Source organism: Rhinolophus sinicus, linkage group LG13 (genome assembly GCF_036562045.2).
Source record: "Rhinolophus sinicus isolate RSC01 linkage group LG13, ASM3656204v1, whole genome shotgun sequence".
In the NCBI taxonomy this organism is placed as follows: Eukaryota; Metazoa; Chordata; class Mammalia; order Chiroptera; family Rhinolophidae; genus Rhinolophus; species Rhinolophus sinicus.
Genome location: NC_133762.1, coordinates 50,772,215 through 50,791,485, shown reverse-complemented (window position 1 = coordinate 50,791,485; position 19,271 = coordinate 50,772,215). Strand labels below are relative to the sequence as shown.

The window sequence follows — 19,271 nt, the reverse complement described above, 5'->3', positions numbered from 1 at the left end:
GGCTCGCAGAGATCAGGGAGAACACAGCTTTATTGCACCAGCGGGCTCAGTGAGATTGTTCCCAAAGAACTGAGCACTAACTGGGGTCAGGTGCTTTGTTTTATAGGGTTAGACCTCCGGGTTAGGCGGGAAATCCAACCGGGGTGCTAGGGAGATCCGTCCCTAGCAGCTGTGATCCCTCAACTTTGTTTTGACAGGGAGGCCTCTACCTATGGTGCCCGCGGGAGACATCTCCAATAAGGTATGGGAGGAGGAGGGGAACTGGAGCTCCGATAAGGAGGGGGATTGAGTTCTCAGTGGGGGCCTGCAGGAAAAACCGTCCCAACAATGACAGTAGCAAGGTGTTGGTTTGTTATGTGTTCTATGTCATTTAAATCAGACCACCTACTCAATGACGTAAGCCCTATAATTGTCCTCAACGTTTGCCTCAGGAACTGAAGGGCAGAGCTTAAGTCACACGGCCATTTGCAGAGTTTATCAGTAGTGATATCACAATTTGAACACAGGCCTGTCTGACCTCATATTTTTGCCGTGAGAGTGGGCCGTAAATTGAGTCATTCTTAGGTCTCAAGCATATATTTTACTTCAGTATGTATATTTCTGACTGCATTTCGAGAGCCAAATATAAGGGGGCTTATCAGCTTTTCTGTGCTCTTTTCTTCCAGTTGTTTTAGTAATCATTGGTAGGGGATTTTCTATCTAGCAACTGCTAAAGGTGTACACTGCAACCAAGGGTGACACATTCAGGTCCTGACAATTCAGCGGTGGTGATCCCTGCCTTCCTGTGGCCTGCCTTTTTTGCTGATCACTTTACATCAGCCCCTGCACCCTAAGCAGTAGAAAAAACGTCAAATGCAAATCCAATCTGTTTTCCCCATTCCTATCGGCTGCAAGCTTCCTATGTTTACAAATTTGGGGAGAGGAGGACTGCATTCTATAGCAACATTAGATGATTCTTTGGATGTCATTTAGCCACACCTCACTCCCCTCCAGCTGTCATCCACATCTGTAAAACAGAACCAGTACCTCCCCTGCCCCAGGCTTTGAGGTTAAAATGAATAAGCTTTTGTGAAAAGGCTTTGTAGTCAAACAGTGCACGGAATGACTGTTATTTAGATCAGAAGAGAATTTGAATAACTGCCAAGTAAGGCTTCAATAAGATTAAAGCTTTTGTTCCTCATTCCCCATGCAAAAAACATAACAATAATGGTGAGAGGAGCACTGTCCATATAAAGGATAAAAGTGACCCCACCCCATGGATTAAATTCAAATTAACTCTCCCGCCCCCAGTAATTCAAGAAGGACTCTGAACACTGGGCCAACTATGCAAGAGAGGACACTGCCAGCTGGCACCGGCTGGCCAGCTGCATCAGTATTTGGTTTTCCTTCTTGGAGTCACCGCTGACTGTTCTCCTAAGCACTTTCTTCACAATGTCAAATAGCAGTTGTCCAGACATGCATTTCATACTTTTAAAAAAACTTTGAAGTTTCTCTCTGGCCACATTTCTGTTTTTTTGTCAGGGTTCCTATTGTATCATGGGTAGTTCATTTTGATCAGTCTCTCTCAGTTATAGATGTATTTATTTCCTACTGAAAGTCTCTACATGGAAAAAACAAAAACAAAAACCCAAAAACTGTACTTCATCTCAAACCTGGCTACAGGAATTGTAGATTTAGTTAATGAGGGGCCATTGCTCTTTGTCCTTATTAATTTCTTTTGTTTAGCAGTTGGAAAATAATAACCAGTACCCAGGTGTCAAGTTTATTAATCTTGTTATCTCATAGAGTATTAAGGAGATACGACCTTTTCTAATTCTTAAAATGAATATGCTGATAATTAAAAGCCAGAAGCTTGTTCCAGTGATGGTTAATGAGAGCCAAACAATGAGAACAGTCTTTTCACAGCACTTAAATTGTGGAGTAATTAAGAATTTCTTCAGCAAGCCACTTCACAATCCTCTTTATTAGTTAACGCTCGTGCAAAACGGGGGGAGGATGAGAACAATATCATTATTAGGATTTCTCTGAGAATTGAAAAACGTGTGGTGTGGAATCAGGTTTTGCAAACTCTGTATTTAAGCCATCTGGGAGAAGTGAAGTATAAATCGACTTTTAGTAAATAAATGTAAAACAATGGGTCCTTGGGGCGGCCAGTTGGTTCAGTTGGTTAGAGCGCAGTTCTCATAACACCAAGGTCACCAGTTCGATTCCCACATGGGCCAGTGAGCTGCTCCCTCCACAACTAGACTGAAAAGAATGACTTGACTTGGAGCTGAGGGGTCCTGGAAAAACACACTGTTCCGAATAAAATTTATTTAAAAAAAAAAAAAAAGAGAGAAAAGAAAGAAAAAAAAATGGATCCATGTTGTTCTCATCCATTTTTAGGCATTGAGAATAGGGTGATGCAGGTGAATTATCCTAATAGCTTCACTGAGAAGCATCTCTCTCCCCAATTCCTGACTTCTCATTGAGTTCAGGACAAACTGTTCAGCCCAGGACAAAAGTTCAGCCCAGGATGGACTGTAGTATTGTTCCGGGAACACAAAGACACTACCTAGTGGTTAAATAAGCAGGCTAGGAGCAGACTACCTGGATTTCAACCTCAGCTCTGCCACTTACAAATTACGTGGCTTTGGGTAAGTGATTTAACCTCTCTGTGCCTCAGTTTCTTAATCTTTAAAATGGAGTTAATATCCTCTGCCCTATAGAATGATCATGAGGTTTAAATAAATGAGTGATGACTGGTATGCAGTGAAAGTATGTAATAAGTATTAGCCATTACTATGAAACGCAGTGCAACCATTAAAAATAAAACATTATAGACTAAAGAATATCTTAGGAGATGGTATAATTATTTGAAATATATTGTTTGGTTAAGAAAGCAGAAGACAAATATTATACAAAGTGAAAAATTCCTAAATTAAAAGTATGTACATAAGAAAATATATAAAAATGCTGAATGCTGCAAGGATGCATATGAAATATTACCAGAACTTATCTCTGCACAGTGAGATTGTCGTGGTTTTTTAAAATTTGTTAATTTCTATATTTTCAAAGTTTTCTCTAACATATAGTATATTTATAATAAGAAAACAAAAATTATACAAAAAACTACCTCCTCCAAGTATAAGAAATTTCTGATGACACCCAAAGTTTTGGGGCTGGAGAACTCCTGCATCATGTACTTGAACTATTTTCATACACCAGATGCTTTATTGCTGGAGAATTCTATATCTTTGAATTATAAGAAACTCTTTTGAATATGTGGGCATTGGGCAGTACTTTGGCACACCTGACATTTTAGTTAGGATCATTTTATTTAAGAAGTCTGTAGATATGTTTACATAATCTCCTAAATCACCAAATTTAAGGCAAAATAAATGCAACTGTACCACAGAAAAGTTTAATGTAAGTGGGTTAGTTGTGCATTGGACTTATTTAGTGAACCCTGACCATCATCAAAACACTATCAAGAGGAAATTCTTTGTGTGAACTATTTGGATTTATTACTAAATAGCATAAAGAACAAGGAGTCTTTTTTTTTTTTTTTTTTTTTTTAAGGAGGGCACAGCTCACAGTGACCCATGCAGGTATCGAACCAGCAACCTTGGTGTTATTAGCACCACACTCTAACCAACTGAGCTAACTGGCCACCCCTAAGGAGTCTTTTTTAGAGTCTAGTAATAAAATTTCTTTTATATACATTGCCCTAATTAGCCACAGGAATTTCTTTGGAAATTTTAAAGAAAGACTTTCCTATCCACTCCACCCCCACTGCAAATTGTGAGGCTGCCTGGTTAAGGAGTGAGCTCATCCCACTTTAATACTTCTCAAAATTTTTTATTATAAATCTAGTGACTGAATTGTGATAGTTGTGCCTCAAAAGATAAATTAATAACTATTTCCTGACTCAAATAAGAAGGAATGCCAGAGATTTTGACAAAGGCTGCCTTTTCCTGAACTATTCAAGTCAATATACCTTTCATGTGTGGGGGGTTGACACAGCCGTTACATTCTTCTGGGTGCTTTCAAATGAGCACCCACTGAATTTATTGGAATTAGAGACACAAATTAGAGTTTTTATGACATCCATTTCTTCTGTTGCCCAGAAGATTTGTTCATAACAGTCTCCTGAATTTTAAGTATTTTAAGCAAAAACATTCCTGTTTCTCCAACAAATCAATTTACCAGACAGCAAAACTTTGAGAAAATTTAAGAAATGAGAAGCAGAACACAACTGAGAGAGGACATCGCCTAAGAAACGGTCTAGCAGAGGCCTCAAGGATTCATAACTATTGAACTCTGTATTGAAGTTCTGGGAGATGGAGAGGAACAACAAAGTGACCCTGATGACCAACATTTGTGAAAAATCTCTCTTCTTCCCCTTCTTTTGAAAATAACCCACAGATGGGCCGGCCCGGTGGCTCCATGCTCCAAACTCCGAAGGCTGCCGGTTCGATTCCCACATGGGCCAGTGGGCTCTCAACCACAAGGTTGCCGGTTCAACTCCTTGAGTCCCACAAGGGATGGTTGGCTCCACCCCCTGTAACTGAAATTGAACACGGCACCTTGAGCTGAGCTGCCGCTGAGCTCCCTGATGGCTCAGTTGGTTGGAGCGCAAGCTGTCAATCACAAGGTTGCCAGTTGGATTCCTTGAGTCTCACAAGGGATAGTGGGTAGCGCCCCCTGAAATTAGCAATGGCAAATGCACCTGGAGCTGAGCTGTGCCCTCCACAACTAAGACTGAAAGGACAACAACTAGACTTGGAAAAAAAAAAAGTCCTGGAAGTACACGCTGTTCCCCAATAAAGTCCTGTTCCCCTTCCCCAATAAAAAAATAAATAAATAATCTACAGGCACCCAAGCAAAGTACAATTCTGGGGCTGGCCCAAGGCCCTTCAACCTTTAAAAGCAACTCAGCCTTTTCATTGTTGGGAAACAAAGCAAAAATAAAGCTGTCGTGTGGGGCGGCCTGCAGGGTCTCTACGCCCGCTCCCCACATAAGAACGCAGGACATGGTGAGGCCAAAAAGGAACATCCACGGAGCCACAGGTAGGGGAGTCATACCACTGTGGTCTCACTGGAGGCTGGGTTCACACGACGTGCGACCAGCTGTCCGCTTTGCTGCCAACCAACCAACTCTACTCTCCTCGACTCGACTGCCCAACATAGCCATGGCAGTTATATTAATGGCCAATGGCTCAATGGTTACAGCTGACGGCCAACTAGCCACAGCTGACTGCCATCTACTACCCGAGCCAGCACCTTTCCACATGAGGCTGAGAGCCTCGAAGCTGCTCTCTGGGGCTCTGTCCCCACAAAAGCAAACAAAAACAAGCCATAAGTAGATGGAAATTAAAAAAAAAAATGTTTAGTGCCATGACATAATTTAATGGTTGAAAACAATCCCTAAAAATATAGTATGTCCTTTGAGGATTCAAATTCCAGCCTGAGAACCGAAACAGTCTATTCATTCATTCAACAAATATTACCAAAGTCTTGTCTTACCATGTCCGCAGCATATCATAAAGCATTGGGAATTCAGGGGTGAGCAGGTAGTCCAAGTCCTTGCCTTCAATGACCTGGAGACAGACAAACAAATTCTATAACTTCAGGTATGATAAGTACTGTTGAGAAAACTAGGAACTTTAAATATTTGTTGTGGGGACAGAGCCAGTTTCCAGGCTCTCGGCCTCACATGGAGAGGTGCTGGTTCAGGTAGTAAATGACCATCAACTGTGATTGGATGGCCATCAGCTGTGGCTAGTTGGCCGTCAGCTGTAACCAGTGAGCCATTGGCCACTAATATACCTGCTGTGGCTACAGTAGCAGCAAATGGGGGCTAGCAAGAAGATGGTGGTGAGCTAGCAAGGGCAGATTGCAGTTAGCAAGGGGTTGGTTGGTTGACAGAGAAGCAGACGGCAGGTTGCAGATCGTGTGGCTCCTGCTCCCTGTGTCTCCAACCCAGCAGGAATATAGTGGTATGACTCCCCTGTCTACGGCTCCGTGGGTGTTCCTTTTTGGCCTCACTGTATCCTGTGTTCTTGTGCGGGGAGTGGGAGCTGAGACTCTGTATGACACTTGTTACTATCTGTATTACTTGTTTTAGGGAACTGTACTGTTAGTGCCGAGTGTTCTCCTCCTTTCATTGGAATCTAACCTAATATTGAGTCTATGTGGTATTCAAGAAAGCATTTTGAAGATGGTGTTAGTTTCCTATGGCTGCTGTAACAAATTACCACAGATTTAATAAATGTTACCTCACAGTTTCTGCAGGTCAGAAGTCTGGGTGAGCTTGATTGGGTCTTCTGCGTAGGGTCAAAAGCTAAAATCAAGGCTGTGTTCCTTACTGGGAGCTCTGAGGAAGCACCCACTTCCCAGCTCATTCAGGTTGTTGGACAAATTCAGTTTCTGGCACTTGTTGGACTGAAGGCCCCACATTTCTTGTTGGCTGTCTGCATTTGTGGGGACAGAGCCAGGAGTGCAGTTTCCAGGCTCTCGGCCTCACGTAGAAAGGTGCTGGCTCGGGTAGTAGATGGCCATCAGCGGCGGCTAGTTGGCTGTCAGCTGTAGCCATTGAGCCATTGGCCACTAATATAACTGTCGCAGCTGCGTTGGGGAGTCGAGTCGAGGAGAGTTGAGTCGGTTAGTTGGCAGAAAAGCGGACAGCAGGTCGCATGTCTTGTGAATCCAGCCTCCAGTGAGACTATAGTGGTGTGACTCCCCTACCTATGGCTCCATGGGTGTTCCTTTTTGGCCTCACCACATCCTGCGTTCTTATGTGGGGGGCGGGAGCAGAGACCCCGCAGGCCGCCCTGCACGACAGAATTCCGTCTCATTCTTTTTATGTGGCCCTCCAGCAATGGTGTGTTGAGTCCTTCACATACCTAGAATCTCTGACTTTTTCTTCTGCTACATCTGACATTCTCTTCTGCCCTCAGCCCTGAGAAAACTCTGTGATTAAGGGCTTAGGTGATTATATTGAGTCCACCTGGATAATCCAGGCTAATTTCCTTATCTTAAGGTCTGTAACCTTAATTACGTTTGCAAAGTCCCCTTTGCCATGTAACACACTCGTAGGTTCCAAGGAATGAGACATGATCATCTTTGGGGGAGCCATTCTGCCTACGACAGATAAATTACAATATTTCTAACAATAGCTTCTGTTGACTTACCCCTAAAGAATATGTACCTAATGAGCATGGGCTGTTCTTGTTTGTAGGACATCCACACAGCCAGGAGGTTATATGATATGGCTGCTCAAACAAGTCGCGATGCTCACATACCTGTGTTACTCGCCCTCATGAAACTGGAAACTGTGCATTTGCTCCAAGATACCCTGTTTTTTAATGTAAGCTTTTTCTCAAATGGGTCCCACATCTCTGAACACTCCAATGAGCAACATTGGGAAGTGGAATGGAGGGAGATGATGGTTCTGAACAAAGTGGGAGGCGTGGATTTTTTTTTTTTTTTTTTTTTTTTTTACAGAATGTCTCTTGTCAGCAGTTTATAATGCGATGGAAATGGGTAAAACTGGACAACACCCTGGGACCATACTGGGATTTATTTGGGATTGGCTTAATTGTGGCGGTGCTGATCTTCTTGCTTAGAAATCGTTACGGGTAAGATCCGGATCACAGGAAAATCTGCTCGTGATAACCAGTTTACTCCAAGGCATCCTTGCCAAATAAAGAACTTCCTTGCCAGACTCAAGAGTCTGCTGCAGATTTCCCACACAGGGCTATGGTGGAAAATGGACAAAGCTTGGGACTTAGCCGCTGAGAAACCATTTCAGACTTCCTGGTTAGTGGAGGTGGGCACTCGAGGGGGTGCTGGGGACTGTTCACCTAACACTTCATCACAAACTTGTCATCGTGGTGATCTAATTCTGAGTTTGGTAAAGACCGCCCATTTTTATGTTATTATAACAACCTTTCAAGAGGACAAAATGGGTGTCTCGCTCCTACAGACACACTGAAGTAGGGAGTAGGGGGAGCTCTGGGAGGGCAGGAGCAGATCCCTCAGAATCTGATAAAGACAAAAACTACAACAGACCCTTCATCTTGTGGGAATGATCCTGTGAACCACATCATAATCCCGATGAGCGAAAGCTCCTGGGGCATGCTGTGCTAGGGGGCTGACTTGGACTCCTCACCGAGGCGCCTTCTAGCAAAGCTCCATTAGCAACTATGTACCATACAACGTCATTTGGGGTCTGTCCACAACCCTTCCTTCCATCCCTCTTTGGAATCCTGTTCCATCTGGGGAATCCCCTGTGCAGTACGCATAGAGTGGGATGGTACCAGCCTCCTGGAACAGAAGCTAAAGTGTCCAGTTCTCTCTCCACCCTGACAGGCAAAGCAGGGTCTCAGGCCTGGGGGAAGGGTAGGTGAGGAGAGTCCAGGAGGCACACGACTGATGTCTAGGGCCAGGCTTGAATCTCAGCTCCACAACTCTTTAGATATTCGACTTCTCTGAGCCTCAGTTTCCTGATCTGCAAAATGGGGAAAAAATACCTATATTAGAGAGCTGGTATGAGGATTAAAGATCACAGGGCCTGGCCTCTAGAACTCCATAAATGGTGGCTTTTAATATTCTTTAAAAACTCATGGCAAATTTTTGGAATATAGGGACAGCTGAGCTGATAACAAGCTGTGTGGTTTCAGGGCCCTGCAGTCAGTTCTGCAGCCAAAATGCTGGGTGTTTTGGTCAGAAAAGACCCTGCTTGCCTACTTGAAATCCAATGTGGGGACAAGAAAACAGTTAATTAATAACATCAATCATAATCAGAAAGCAGAATAAAATGGGGGAACATTGGGTTTGGAACCAAACAACCTGGATTTGAGGTCTGGCTCTGTCCTTTAATAGCTCTATGACTTTGGGCATAATTTCTCCAAACCTCAAGTTTTTCCTCCATAAAATGGGATTAATTTCTACTTCACTGGAGTAATGTGAGGCTTAAATAAGCCTAACTTCAAAAGTGGTTTTTATGTGTTGCACATACACATAGTAGCCACAGTCATTTATTTGTCCGTGAACTAATCCTGGCCTGTCTGAGGTCCAGGTGTTTAGAATTTCCTGGAAATTATTCCTGATTTACTAGAGAGTTCCAGTGCCAATGGATCCAGACTAACTTGTATAAATGTAAAAGCGAGGAGCAGACATCCAAACCCCAGTTCAGGGCCCGAGGGACAGGCTGGCCATGCAATTCTATATGACAGGTTTCTGGAATGTGCACGTCACACACGAGGATTAGGGTAAACAGGCACGTGTGGAAGGCTAAGCAGGTGAGTCCTGGCTCCAAGTCTGGATGACACATGAACTCCTTAGTGGTGAAGCTTGTGGAAGTAGCTGCAGGCAGGGGTGAAAGGGAGACCCTTTTTGTGGCTTGCCGGGTAGAGTAGTAGAACACTGCCTGAAATTTAGGAGCAAGGGCAGCGTGAGCTCATCAATTTCCCATTTCAGCTAATTACTCCAAGTAAATGTGAGCAAAGGCCTTGAAAGTATGGCGATTTAGGGTGTTGGAGTCACTCAAATGTCCATTTCTGAGCCTCTTCTCTGGAGGCGCTGCGGGAGCAAATCTTTCTCATCACTGTGGTGCATGAACGGGCACCTGCTGGCACCTGTGCAGCTTCGTGATAACTAACCAAGGGAGAAAGAGCCTCCCGCTTCCTTCCAGGTTATGACAATCCCGCCCCTCCACAGACACACCAGCCCCTGTTCTCTTTCCTGCTTCTGATAGCTTTGAATAAAAACCAATAGCCTGTGGAGTACAAGGAAACTTGTAAAAAATCCAATTTTCTTTGTAAGTTCTTTTTTCCTCTATATTTCCTTCCCAGATTCTTTATGAAAGTGGAGTAGCTGTTCAAGTTGATATTTTTTTTTAAAAGTAAAGAATTTTTTTTTTTCTAGAGCAGCGGTTCACGGTTATTTCATGGGGAACACACTTTTGGAATTCTATGCTTTCCCCCCAAGTCTTAAATGGTGGGTTTTAACAGGTATGGGTGGGAGTATCTGGGGAAGAGAGACAAGAGAATAAAGTCCTAAGGGAAGCAGGGCCAGACGGGTGCTGCTTCCTGCAGTCCCATCTCTGGGAATCCCAGAAAGCCAGAGAGGAGGGTGTGCTGAGGCTGAGAAGAGGAGAAAAGAATACACTATGGAAATCTGCCATGTGCCAGACTGTCTTCTGTTTTTCATTCCATCTTCATGGTGAGGCCAGGAGGTAGATATAACTGCCTCTGTCACACAGGAGGACACTGAGGCTGTGAGAAGCTATGTAACTTGTTAAGAAAAGATCACATAATAATGTGATTACATAATAATAAACAACGAAGCTAGAATTTGAGTCCAGAAGTGACTCCAAAATATGTTCTTTCCTCTATATTACTTTTCCAGTTATCTCTTGCTGTTTAACAAACTACTCCAAAACTTAGTGGCTTAAAACAACAGTCATTTTATTATATCTCAGGAATTTGGGCAGGGTGTGGCCATGTGGTTCTTCTGTTCCATATGGCATCAACAGGTCACTCGTTGGTGTTCACTTCATGGATGGGCTGTTATAGAGTGCAAGACAGTTTTATTCACATCCCTGGCCCCTTGGCAGGGATGGCTGGAAGATGGCTCAGCTGTGAGTGTTGACCAGATGTGATCTCTTCAACAAGGCAGACAGAACAGTAATTTTTACACGGCAGCTCAGGGCTCTCAGAGAGTGTTCACAGAGACCCAGGCAAAGCTGCAGGTTTCCTAAAAAGTAGCCTCAGACACCACTTCTGCCACATTCTATTGGTCAAGCATTAGATGCCACCTCTCAATGGGAGGAATAGCAAAGAATTTGCAGTCATGTTTAACCAACCATAAGTATACTGTTTAAACCCTTACCAAAGGTTACATGAATTTCAGTACAAAAATTGGCAGAAGAAAAATGCAGCCCAGACACTAAGCTTCTTATCTTGGAAGACAAGGTGTGGACAGACTAATCAGATCCATGCCTGGCTCCCTTTGTCTTCCCATCCTACAGATTGAAGAAATTCACATGTCTGATTGGACAGAAGAAAAGGTGCCCCCCTCTCGTCCTCAGACAGGCACATGCACACACATACACAGAATGCTCTATTATTTCTCTGCTCTGAGCTTAAGTGACATGAGCAAAGACGTGCAGAGTCCCAGGATGATTGGGACTCTCACCTGAAGTACCCTAGGTGCAGGCTCCACTCTGTGTATCAGGACTCACACCTGACTCTCAGCAACTCATCAGCAACTCAGCTGATGGGAGACCCACCCCTGACTCTCTCCACGTCTTCCATCCTCATGCATCTTCCCTTCCCAAACCCATGTCCCTACAAACCCATCTCCTCTGCCTCATCTCCTAGAACTAAGGTCCTCCTGTGACATGTGGCCTTCAGCATAGGTTATGGTCAGCATTGGTGTCAGCATCCTCTGTCCTGCAGTTCTGCTGCCAGATGGGGAAAGCAGGAAACGTCACATCTTTGGATCAGGGAGTGGGGAAAGCAGGCTTCACTGTGGACTGGCCTCTAGATTGGAATGTATGAAAATATCAGACATCTCTTTTGCACTGAGGTCATTCTCCTGGTAAGGTACCTACTAAACCTTATTATTCAAAAAGAGCATCAGCTCCACCCCAGCCCTAATATCAGAGCCACTCTCTTGGTTAGTACCTTAGCATTGGGAAGTGCCAGGCCCCTGCTAATGCAGTGTGGGGAAAACCCTTCCGAACTAGCGTACTGTTCAGGTAAGGTTCCAAGAGTTACTGATTGGACCCTTACAGCCTAGAAAATTAATGGTTTTACATTTTTTATATTTAATTTTACGTTGTATTTTATGCTATTTTAAAGTACATGATTAGAAAACACAAAGGTCCCATTTTCCCATAAAACTTCACAAATTATCTAGCCATGAATATCATTGTTATTCCATGGTCAGCAACTTCAATGAGCTTTACCTGAAAATTCTTCCAACTTCTTCTAGGTTCTCCCACTACTTTGAATTGTTCCCCCACATCATTTAGCAAAGAGAACACACTGACCCACAACAAATGCAGAGTCTCCAAACAGATTTTCTCCTAAAAGAAGCAAAGATAAGGGAAAGCAGAGATGGACTATAACAATTTTCCATCTCTTCTTCACAACAGCAGGAAATTCGTACCAGGACAATGGCTCCTGAGCAATCTGAGGTTGTCTTCATGTTAAGAAAACAGGTAGATTTGTGTTCCGGAAACAGCCATGGGGCCACTGTGGTGCCAAACCAGCCACCTGAATTAGTTGACTGTCTCAGGCGAAAGCACAGAGGCAGCTCTGGCTTGGCAAGCATACAGGCCCCAGCATGAATTTGAGTTGAGCCAAGTAGTTTACACATTATCCAAAGATCTGAAACCAAGCAGAAAGGGGGATGGATTGTATGAAACCAAGCAGAAAGGGGGAAGGGCCTCACCTCACAAAGCCCCAAATACATTTCAAACCTAAATGATGTGACTGTCTTCATTTAGGTTCCCCCAGAAGCTGCCCATGAGACAAGGATTTGAATGTGAGTCGTTTATCTAGTAAGGAATCTCAGGAAACATAGGTAGAGAAGTGGGGAAGTGAGACGGGGAAGGGAAGGAAGCCAATGCAGGATGGTTTCCTGGAGCTCAGTTCCACTGGTGTGCACTTCATTGTTATGCCTCCCAAGGGACAAGGGAGCTGAGGTATTCATCCACAACTTTCAGCTGTCATTGGTTGAGGGATGGAGCCAACAGAGAAAGCCCTGGACCAACAGATGCAGGTGGGGGCCATGAGCAGCGTTGCCTACCACACAACGGGGAGGCCTGCTGGGATGGGGCCAGGGCTCTGCTGCAGTGATTAAGAGCTGCGTTCTGGAGCTTGCCACCTTTCCATTCAACAAGGTACTGAGCACTTCAAGTGTCCCAAGCACTCTGCCAAGAACCTGGCATATTAAAAGGAGACCTACATGGTCCCAGCTCTCAGGAAGCTTGGGATGGGTAGTATAGGAGAGAGACCCCATCATTAAGGCACCCACCATGTGCCAGGCGTTCTCCTAGACTTAGCTCACTTCATCCTCCCAGACCTTCTGTGAGGTAGGATTTTTCCATTTGATAGACACACCGTGCAATGATCTGATTACTTCTGCAGAGCTGTATAATCATTACCAGAGGATATTTACAGCCAGAATTCTGGTATTATGATTCTAGCTGATGAACAGTTTCTGTCTCTAAAACAAATGCAGATGCTAGCAGAGTAGTAGATGGATTGACGAATGTTGGCAGTATGTTGAAAGAACTGAATGCAGTAAGTAGGCTGTGGCCAGCCTGGCCTGATTCAGCCTGAGACACCTAAGTGGGGGGGGGGGGGGAGAGTGTGGAAAATGGTCAGTTTCCTGCTGTTTCCTTCCCTCCCCCTTCCCTACCTGTCTCTGGCTCCTCCATGATCGAAGTGGGGGAGGGATGGTGAGAGGTGTGGCTTAAGGCAAAGATGTTACTAAACCAGCACAGAAGTAATCCTACAATAGCACCTGCTGAGCATGGACACTTGCCACGTTGACTTCCATGGAGCACTTTTGTGGTTTCTTGGGGATCCCATGTCTGGAAACCTTCTGTCTTTGGGGTCTCCAGAAGGCAGAGCCTGAGACAAGGATTTGGGTATAGGTAGTTCATTTGTGAGGTGATCCCAGGACTCAGAAATAAGGGACTGGATGATGGACAATTGTACCATTAGGGAAACCACCTCAGGGATGATGTAGATACCTGATCACTGCACTGTACACCTGAAGCTGAAGCTGAACAATAATGAATGTCAACTACAAGTTTATATATTATTTATATATTATAAATTGTAACTATATATATGTCAACTACAATTTTATATATATATATAAATTATAACTATATGTAACTTGTAACTATATGTATATAGTTACAAGACGTGGAGTACAGCATTAGGAATAGAGACAGTGGAAATGTAATGGCTGTGTGCGATGTCAGAGAGGTAGTGGATGGGGGAAGGGGTCGTCACTGTGTGAGGGATATAAATGATAAATGTCTATTACATTGTTTTGTACACCTGAAACTAATAATAAAAAAAAAAGAAGTCAGGGAGTGGGAACGATAAAAAGCCATTAAAAGATACATTATTGAGGTCACTGCTATAGGCAATGGGTCTTTATTCTACCAAGATGTGAAGTTTACAAAATACCCCTCAGAATTATCCATTTGAAAGACAGAAGGCTGGACACTTTACCCAACAGCTCTGTTCTCCATCATTCGAGAATCACCTCGGGGTGCATTAACTACCCTGTCAGCCCATCTAGGTTGTTTCTCAGAAGCTCTGGGGAACTCTTTGAGACAAAAAAAGACTCATGCCTTCCCTTAACGTTGGGCACAGTTAGCAGAGTCTGAGGTAGCAGGGAAGGGCCCTCCACAGCTGCAGCTGACTCAGAGGTGAGCAGAAGTATTTGCAGCATGAGTAAGCCTCCTGAGCCCCAAGGCCCTGGCCATCCATCAGACTCTCTCATATGGGAATCCCTACCTGTGGTGGGCTGAATAACGGCCCCTAAAAGAGATCTATGTGCTAATCCCTGGAATGTGTGCATGTTAACCTTATATGTCTAAAAAGGACTTTGCAGAAGTGATTTTGAGACGGGGAGAGTATCCTGGATTATCCAGATGGGCCTTAAATGCAATAACAGCATTAAGAGAGAGGCAGAGGAGATTTGACACAGAAGGAAGCAATACCACCACGGAGACAGAGATTGGAGTGATACGGCCACAAGCCAAGGAATGCCAGCAGCCACCACAAGCTGGAAGAGGCAAGGGTTGGATACTCTCCTAGAGCCTACAAAGGGAGTGTGGTCTGGCCAACACCTTGATTCCAGACATCTGGCCTCCACAGCTGTGAGGGAATAAATACCTGTTGTTTTAAGCAACTAATTTTGTGGTGGTTTTTAACAGTAGTCCTAGGACACTTATACAGTATCCTCTCTGTGGGTTGCGCTAAGCTCCTTTCCTTGTGTTATCTGTTCTCTGAAAAATATACGTTCTTGCTCCTGCTCTTGGTGGAAGTGCAGCCAGCTCTGATGGCAGCCCCGTGTGTCTCGCTCTCATGCTCTCTCCCCTTAGGTATGTGTCACACCCCACACCACTATATGCCCCAAATTCCAGGGGCCACAAATCAAGTTCTCCAATTAGCTCCCTTAGAGCCCCTCTCCTTTGGCTGAAGTTGAGGGGAGAGCTCCCTTTTTCCCTCCCTCAGGAAATGCAATAGCCGGCAGAAAATTCCCTGCAAGAAAGTTTTACGTCCACTATCCTACGTCAGCCTTAAATAGCCCAGCCACCACCCTGCACCCCTTTGCAAGTCTGACTCAGGACATCTAGCCCCTCAGTGTATTCATTCTCAGCCTTTGGGCCTCAGCACAAGTCAAGGCACAGAGTCGTGTTTCATCACTCAGAACTCCCTGTCTGACAATTTCATTCCTGAGCAGTGTGCTCTGGGCTGGGAAGTGAAGAAGTCCAACCCTACATGTGCTGGGGGTCTCAGTCAAGTCACTCCACCTCTCTAGCTGTGTCAGTTCCCTTCTCAGGAAGATGAGAGGGTTGGAAGCATCTACAATTCCAAAGCCACAAAATTGTCAGTGGTGTGCACAGGTGTAACTTAGGAAATAAGATGGGACCCCCTTACCTGGGGTAGGTTAGAAAGGGCTCCGTTAGCCAAGAACTGGTGTTTGTGCCCTAACTAAAAGTCTATAATGTAAGTCTGTAATTGGTTCATAAAAATAGTGTTTGACAACTGCATACCACAGTCACACAGAAAACACCTGAGGCATCAGAAAGGGAATTTAATTTTTTTTTTTAATTTAAAACCATTACCAAAAAAGAAAGAAAGGTGGGGAGGGGTAGAGACATGAGCCTTGGATTTCACATTGAATTCTGCTCCATATGAGGCTACAGGTTTCCCCACCACATCTTTTCCTTCATTCCTTACTCTGCCAGAATGAATTCTTTTTCCCAGGAAGTATTTTGCTAGTGTATGTAATGTAAAAAAAATGTTCTCCTCCTCTAAGACACATCCTTTTTATGAGAAAAGGTACTAACCCATAGCAACAATAAATGTGCCATTCTAACAATAGCTTGCTATTAACAAGGAAAAACCCATAAAACTAAAAATAGTGATTCCACTGGAACTAACGTGAGGGAAAGTTGTCATGAGCTGAATATGTATTTCCAGAGGCACAACATACCTGAAGCTTTAAAGTCTCCCATACTCCTGAACTCCAACAGTTTCTCTTCTCAGGGTCTGCTTCAGGGGAAACCCAAACTAAAACGATGTGAAAAAAGTACTGTCACATTTTCCAGGGAAGGACATCCTGGCTCAGAGAGCAGCAGACCAGCATCTTGTCCAAGGTCACACTGCCCATTAGCAGAAAGATTTAGGATCAAACCCAAAGCCAGTGCTCTTTATTCCATCCTATCCTCCCCCTCATGTCATCTTACTGTCAAATATAGCTTTCAAAGTGATATCTACTATTTTTCATTTTTTCCATCTAAAATATTAAAGTAGACAAAAGATAAAATTTATATAAGATTCTTTTGAAAAATTCTTTTTCTATCATGTTTCAAAAGCATATCGGAAACCTTGCCAACATACAAAAACCCAAAAGGCATCATTAATCTTGCCACGTGATTCATTGATGACTTAAAATGGAATGTGAAAGCTTGATTGTGATAAATCAATAGTATTGACAAATACTATTGTGATTGTTCTGAGTGACATTGACTTTCCACACTGATTTTCTCTCCCATTATCTCCCCCTTCCCCATTCTACGTAAATACACTTTCCAAAGATTGCTCCCTTTTCTTAACGGACAGTGTAGTAGGTACCATCAGTGCCCGGCCCAAGTCCCCTCAGTCCAGTTCTCAGATCACCTGCATGGGCAGTCCCTTGTATCTATGGCTTCCCACCTCAAGCACCTGCATTCCTCTGGCTGAGGAGGCTCTCTGGCTGCCAGAAGGGCCGGGAGTTAATGTTCCCAGTAAGGAAGGAGTTGCCCAGTTTCCTTGCCCCTTGGGGGCTGATTCAGCTTATTTTCTTTAGAGTCTCTCAGAAGGTGTCAGCAGGACTGAGCCCCAGTTGCCCACTGTAGTGATCTGCTCATTAACACATTTTGTACTGGCTTTCCTCCCTTCCACTTTTCCACTCTTTCACCTTCCAACGCCCTCTCCAAATAAACTGCTTGTACTCACATTTTTGTCTCAGGGTGTGCTTTTGGGAAAACCCAAACCAAGAAAGAATCTAAGGAAAAAATGATGTTAAATATACCAGAAGACACAGAGATAATAACCTTTTAAGCTGGGACTAAAATCAATATCTTTTGATTTATAGAGTGTACACTCGGTGGGAGCAGGAATCATTTTTTTTTTTATTCACCACGGTATCTTCAGTGCCTAGTACTACACATAATTGGTCTCAAAAACTTTTTAAATGGGTGATTAATGAATTAATGCATGAGGACTCCTAGCTCTTTCTTAAGGTTCTTCAAACTTTAAGATGACAAGTTATTCTAAGTAATGTCAAAGAAAGGACCAGGATTGTAAAAGAGGAATCTGAAATAATACAATAATTTAAACACCTATCTATAAGATTTGAATAAATGGAAAAATACATCTTGTGTTTGAAAAGGAAGATGCCAAAATATAGATGTTAATTTTCCCTAAATCAATCTTTAAATATAATAATACGTCCTTAATATTATAACTACCAACAGAATGCTTTTTAACCTAGGCAAGTTACTTTCAAGTTTATAAGGAAAAATAAACACAGATGAATAACAGGGACAATTCTGGAAAAGGAAAGAAATAAGGAATGGGACCATTACCTAGCCATCTATCTCTCAGTAACACTAAATAACACTTGATAACACTACAGTTTTGAAAGGGTGGAGGACAGATGGTTACCCTTCTAATATTCATTTCCTCATTTATTCACCATGTTTTCCAAAAGCCTACTCAGTGTAAGCCACTTGTCACTACATATAATTGCCTTTTATTAAATACGTAAAAACTGCTGTGAGTAAGCACGTAGGACAGTGTCTGGTCCATTGTAAGCACTCTGCGTTATCTATGACTAACTTATTTCATTAATTCTAAAATATACCTTTCTCCAAATTTTAACATCTCCAAAATTAGAATACAACTCACAATGAATAGCTCTTAGATTTGAAGAAATCCTGTTATTTATTGTTCTGCTCCATTTAACAGGCAGCCCCTAATGCCTGGGCCTCTTTCCTCGTTACACCCCAGCACCTGGCACGGTGGCTGGGATCTCATAGGTCCCTGTGAATCAGTGCAAAGATTGCAAAATGGAATGAAGCCTTCCCTGAGGGCGCCCCACCCCCACCACACACAGACTGCACATTCTTTCTCCTCCGAACTCCCAAGGTGCTTTGGTCAGACCTCTCTTCTGGTGTATCTCATATTCCACATCAAACATCAGTAGAGTGCCTGTGTTATTGTACCCACTGAAGAGACAACAGGGCCCCTGCCTTATTTATCTGAGGATCGCCGTGCCCTAATTTGTATAGTGGCTTAACTGAGTTTCAATCAAAATACTTTTGGTTGCAAAAACATACACAATGTCAGCTTCACTGTGTTCTCCAGTCAGCCCAGCTGTGAGCTCTGTGAGGGCATTCTTATGTGGGGAGCGGGACCAGAGACCCCGCAGGCCGCCCCGCACAACAAATGGCGCAGCGAGCAGGGTCTCCGGCACAACAATAGTTTTGCAGGTGAGTGGATTATAACTGAATGTAGGTTTTCCTAAAACTATTCAATTTAACAAGCCGCTACAATGCTTCACATTGTGCTAAGCTAATGTTTACCAAAAGAGGTTCAAGCTCTTGCAAGGTGCTCCTTGATAAAAGGCTTATTGGGTCATTAGTTCTGGAAGATGGCAAAAAATATAGGCTCCTCTGGGAGACTCACAACATGAGCATATTAGAGGTCTGAGAACTGTTAAAGAAAGATACCCATTTAATTTTGTTTAATCCAACTTTTCCAACCATATTTACCTCTGGAAACTTCCTGTCCCCCTGCTCCAACCCCCTTCTTTTGTTAATATCTATTAACACTCTGTAATTTAAGAGATATTGCACCAGACATTAAGGCATCTTCTGGGCTTGGCTTTCTAAGCCTAAGAAACAAGTATGATGCTTATTCTCTGCTAGGTATTATACTAATGCTTCTAAGAATGACCCGTTGCACAGCAGCTAA

The 19,271-nt window shown here is 43.5% G+C and overlaps 1 protein-coding gene across 3 annotated transcripts in view; it reads left to right on the top strand.

Annotated features, from left to right (window-relative positions):
• SEL1L2 (SEL1L2 adaptor subunit of SYVN1 ubiquitin ligase) overlaps positions 1–9,664 on the top strand; it is a 75,712-nt gene extending 66,048 nt beyond the window's left edge. For 2 of the 3 annotated variants that reach the window (XM_074317677.1, XM_074317676.1), the window contains 2 exons: positions 7,223–7,351; positions 7,507–9,664. In XM_074317677.1, the coding sequence (XP_074173778.1) occupies positions 7,223–7,351; positions 7,507–7,626 (249 nt within the window). In that variant the 3' untranslated portion in view covers positions 7,627–9,664. Of the gene's footprint in view, positions 1–7,222; positions 7,352–7,503 lie in introns of all 3 variants that reach the window. The other variant, XM_074317675.1, reaches the window with a different exon arrangement.
• Positions 9,665–19,271: the final 9,607 nt, after the last annotated feature.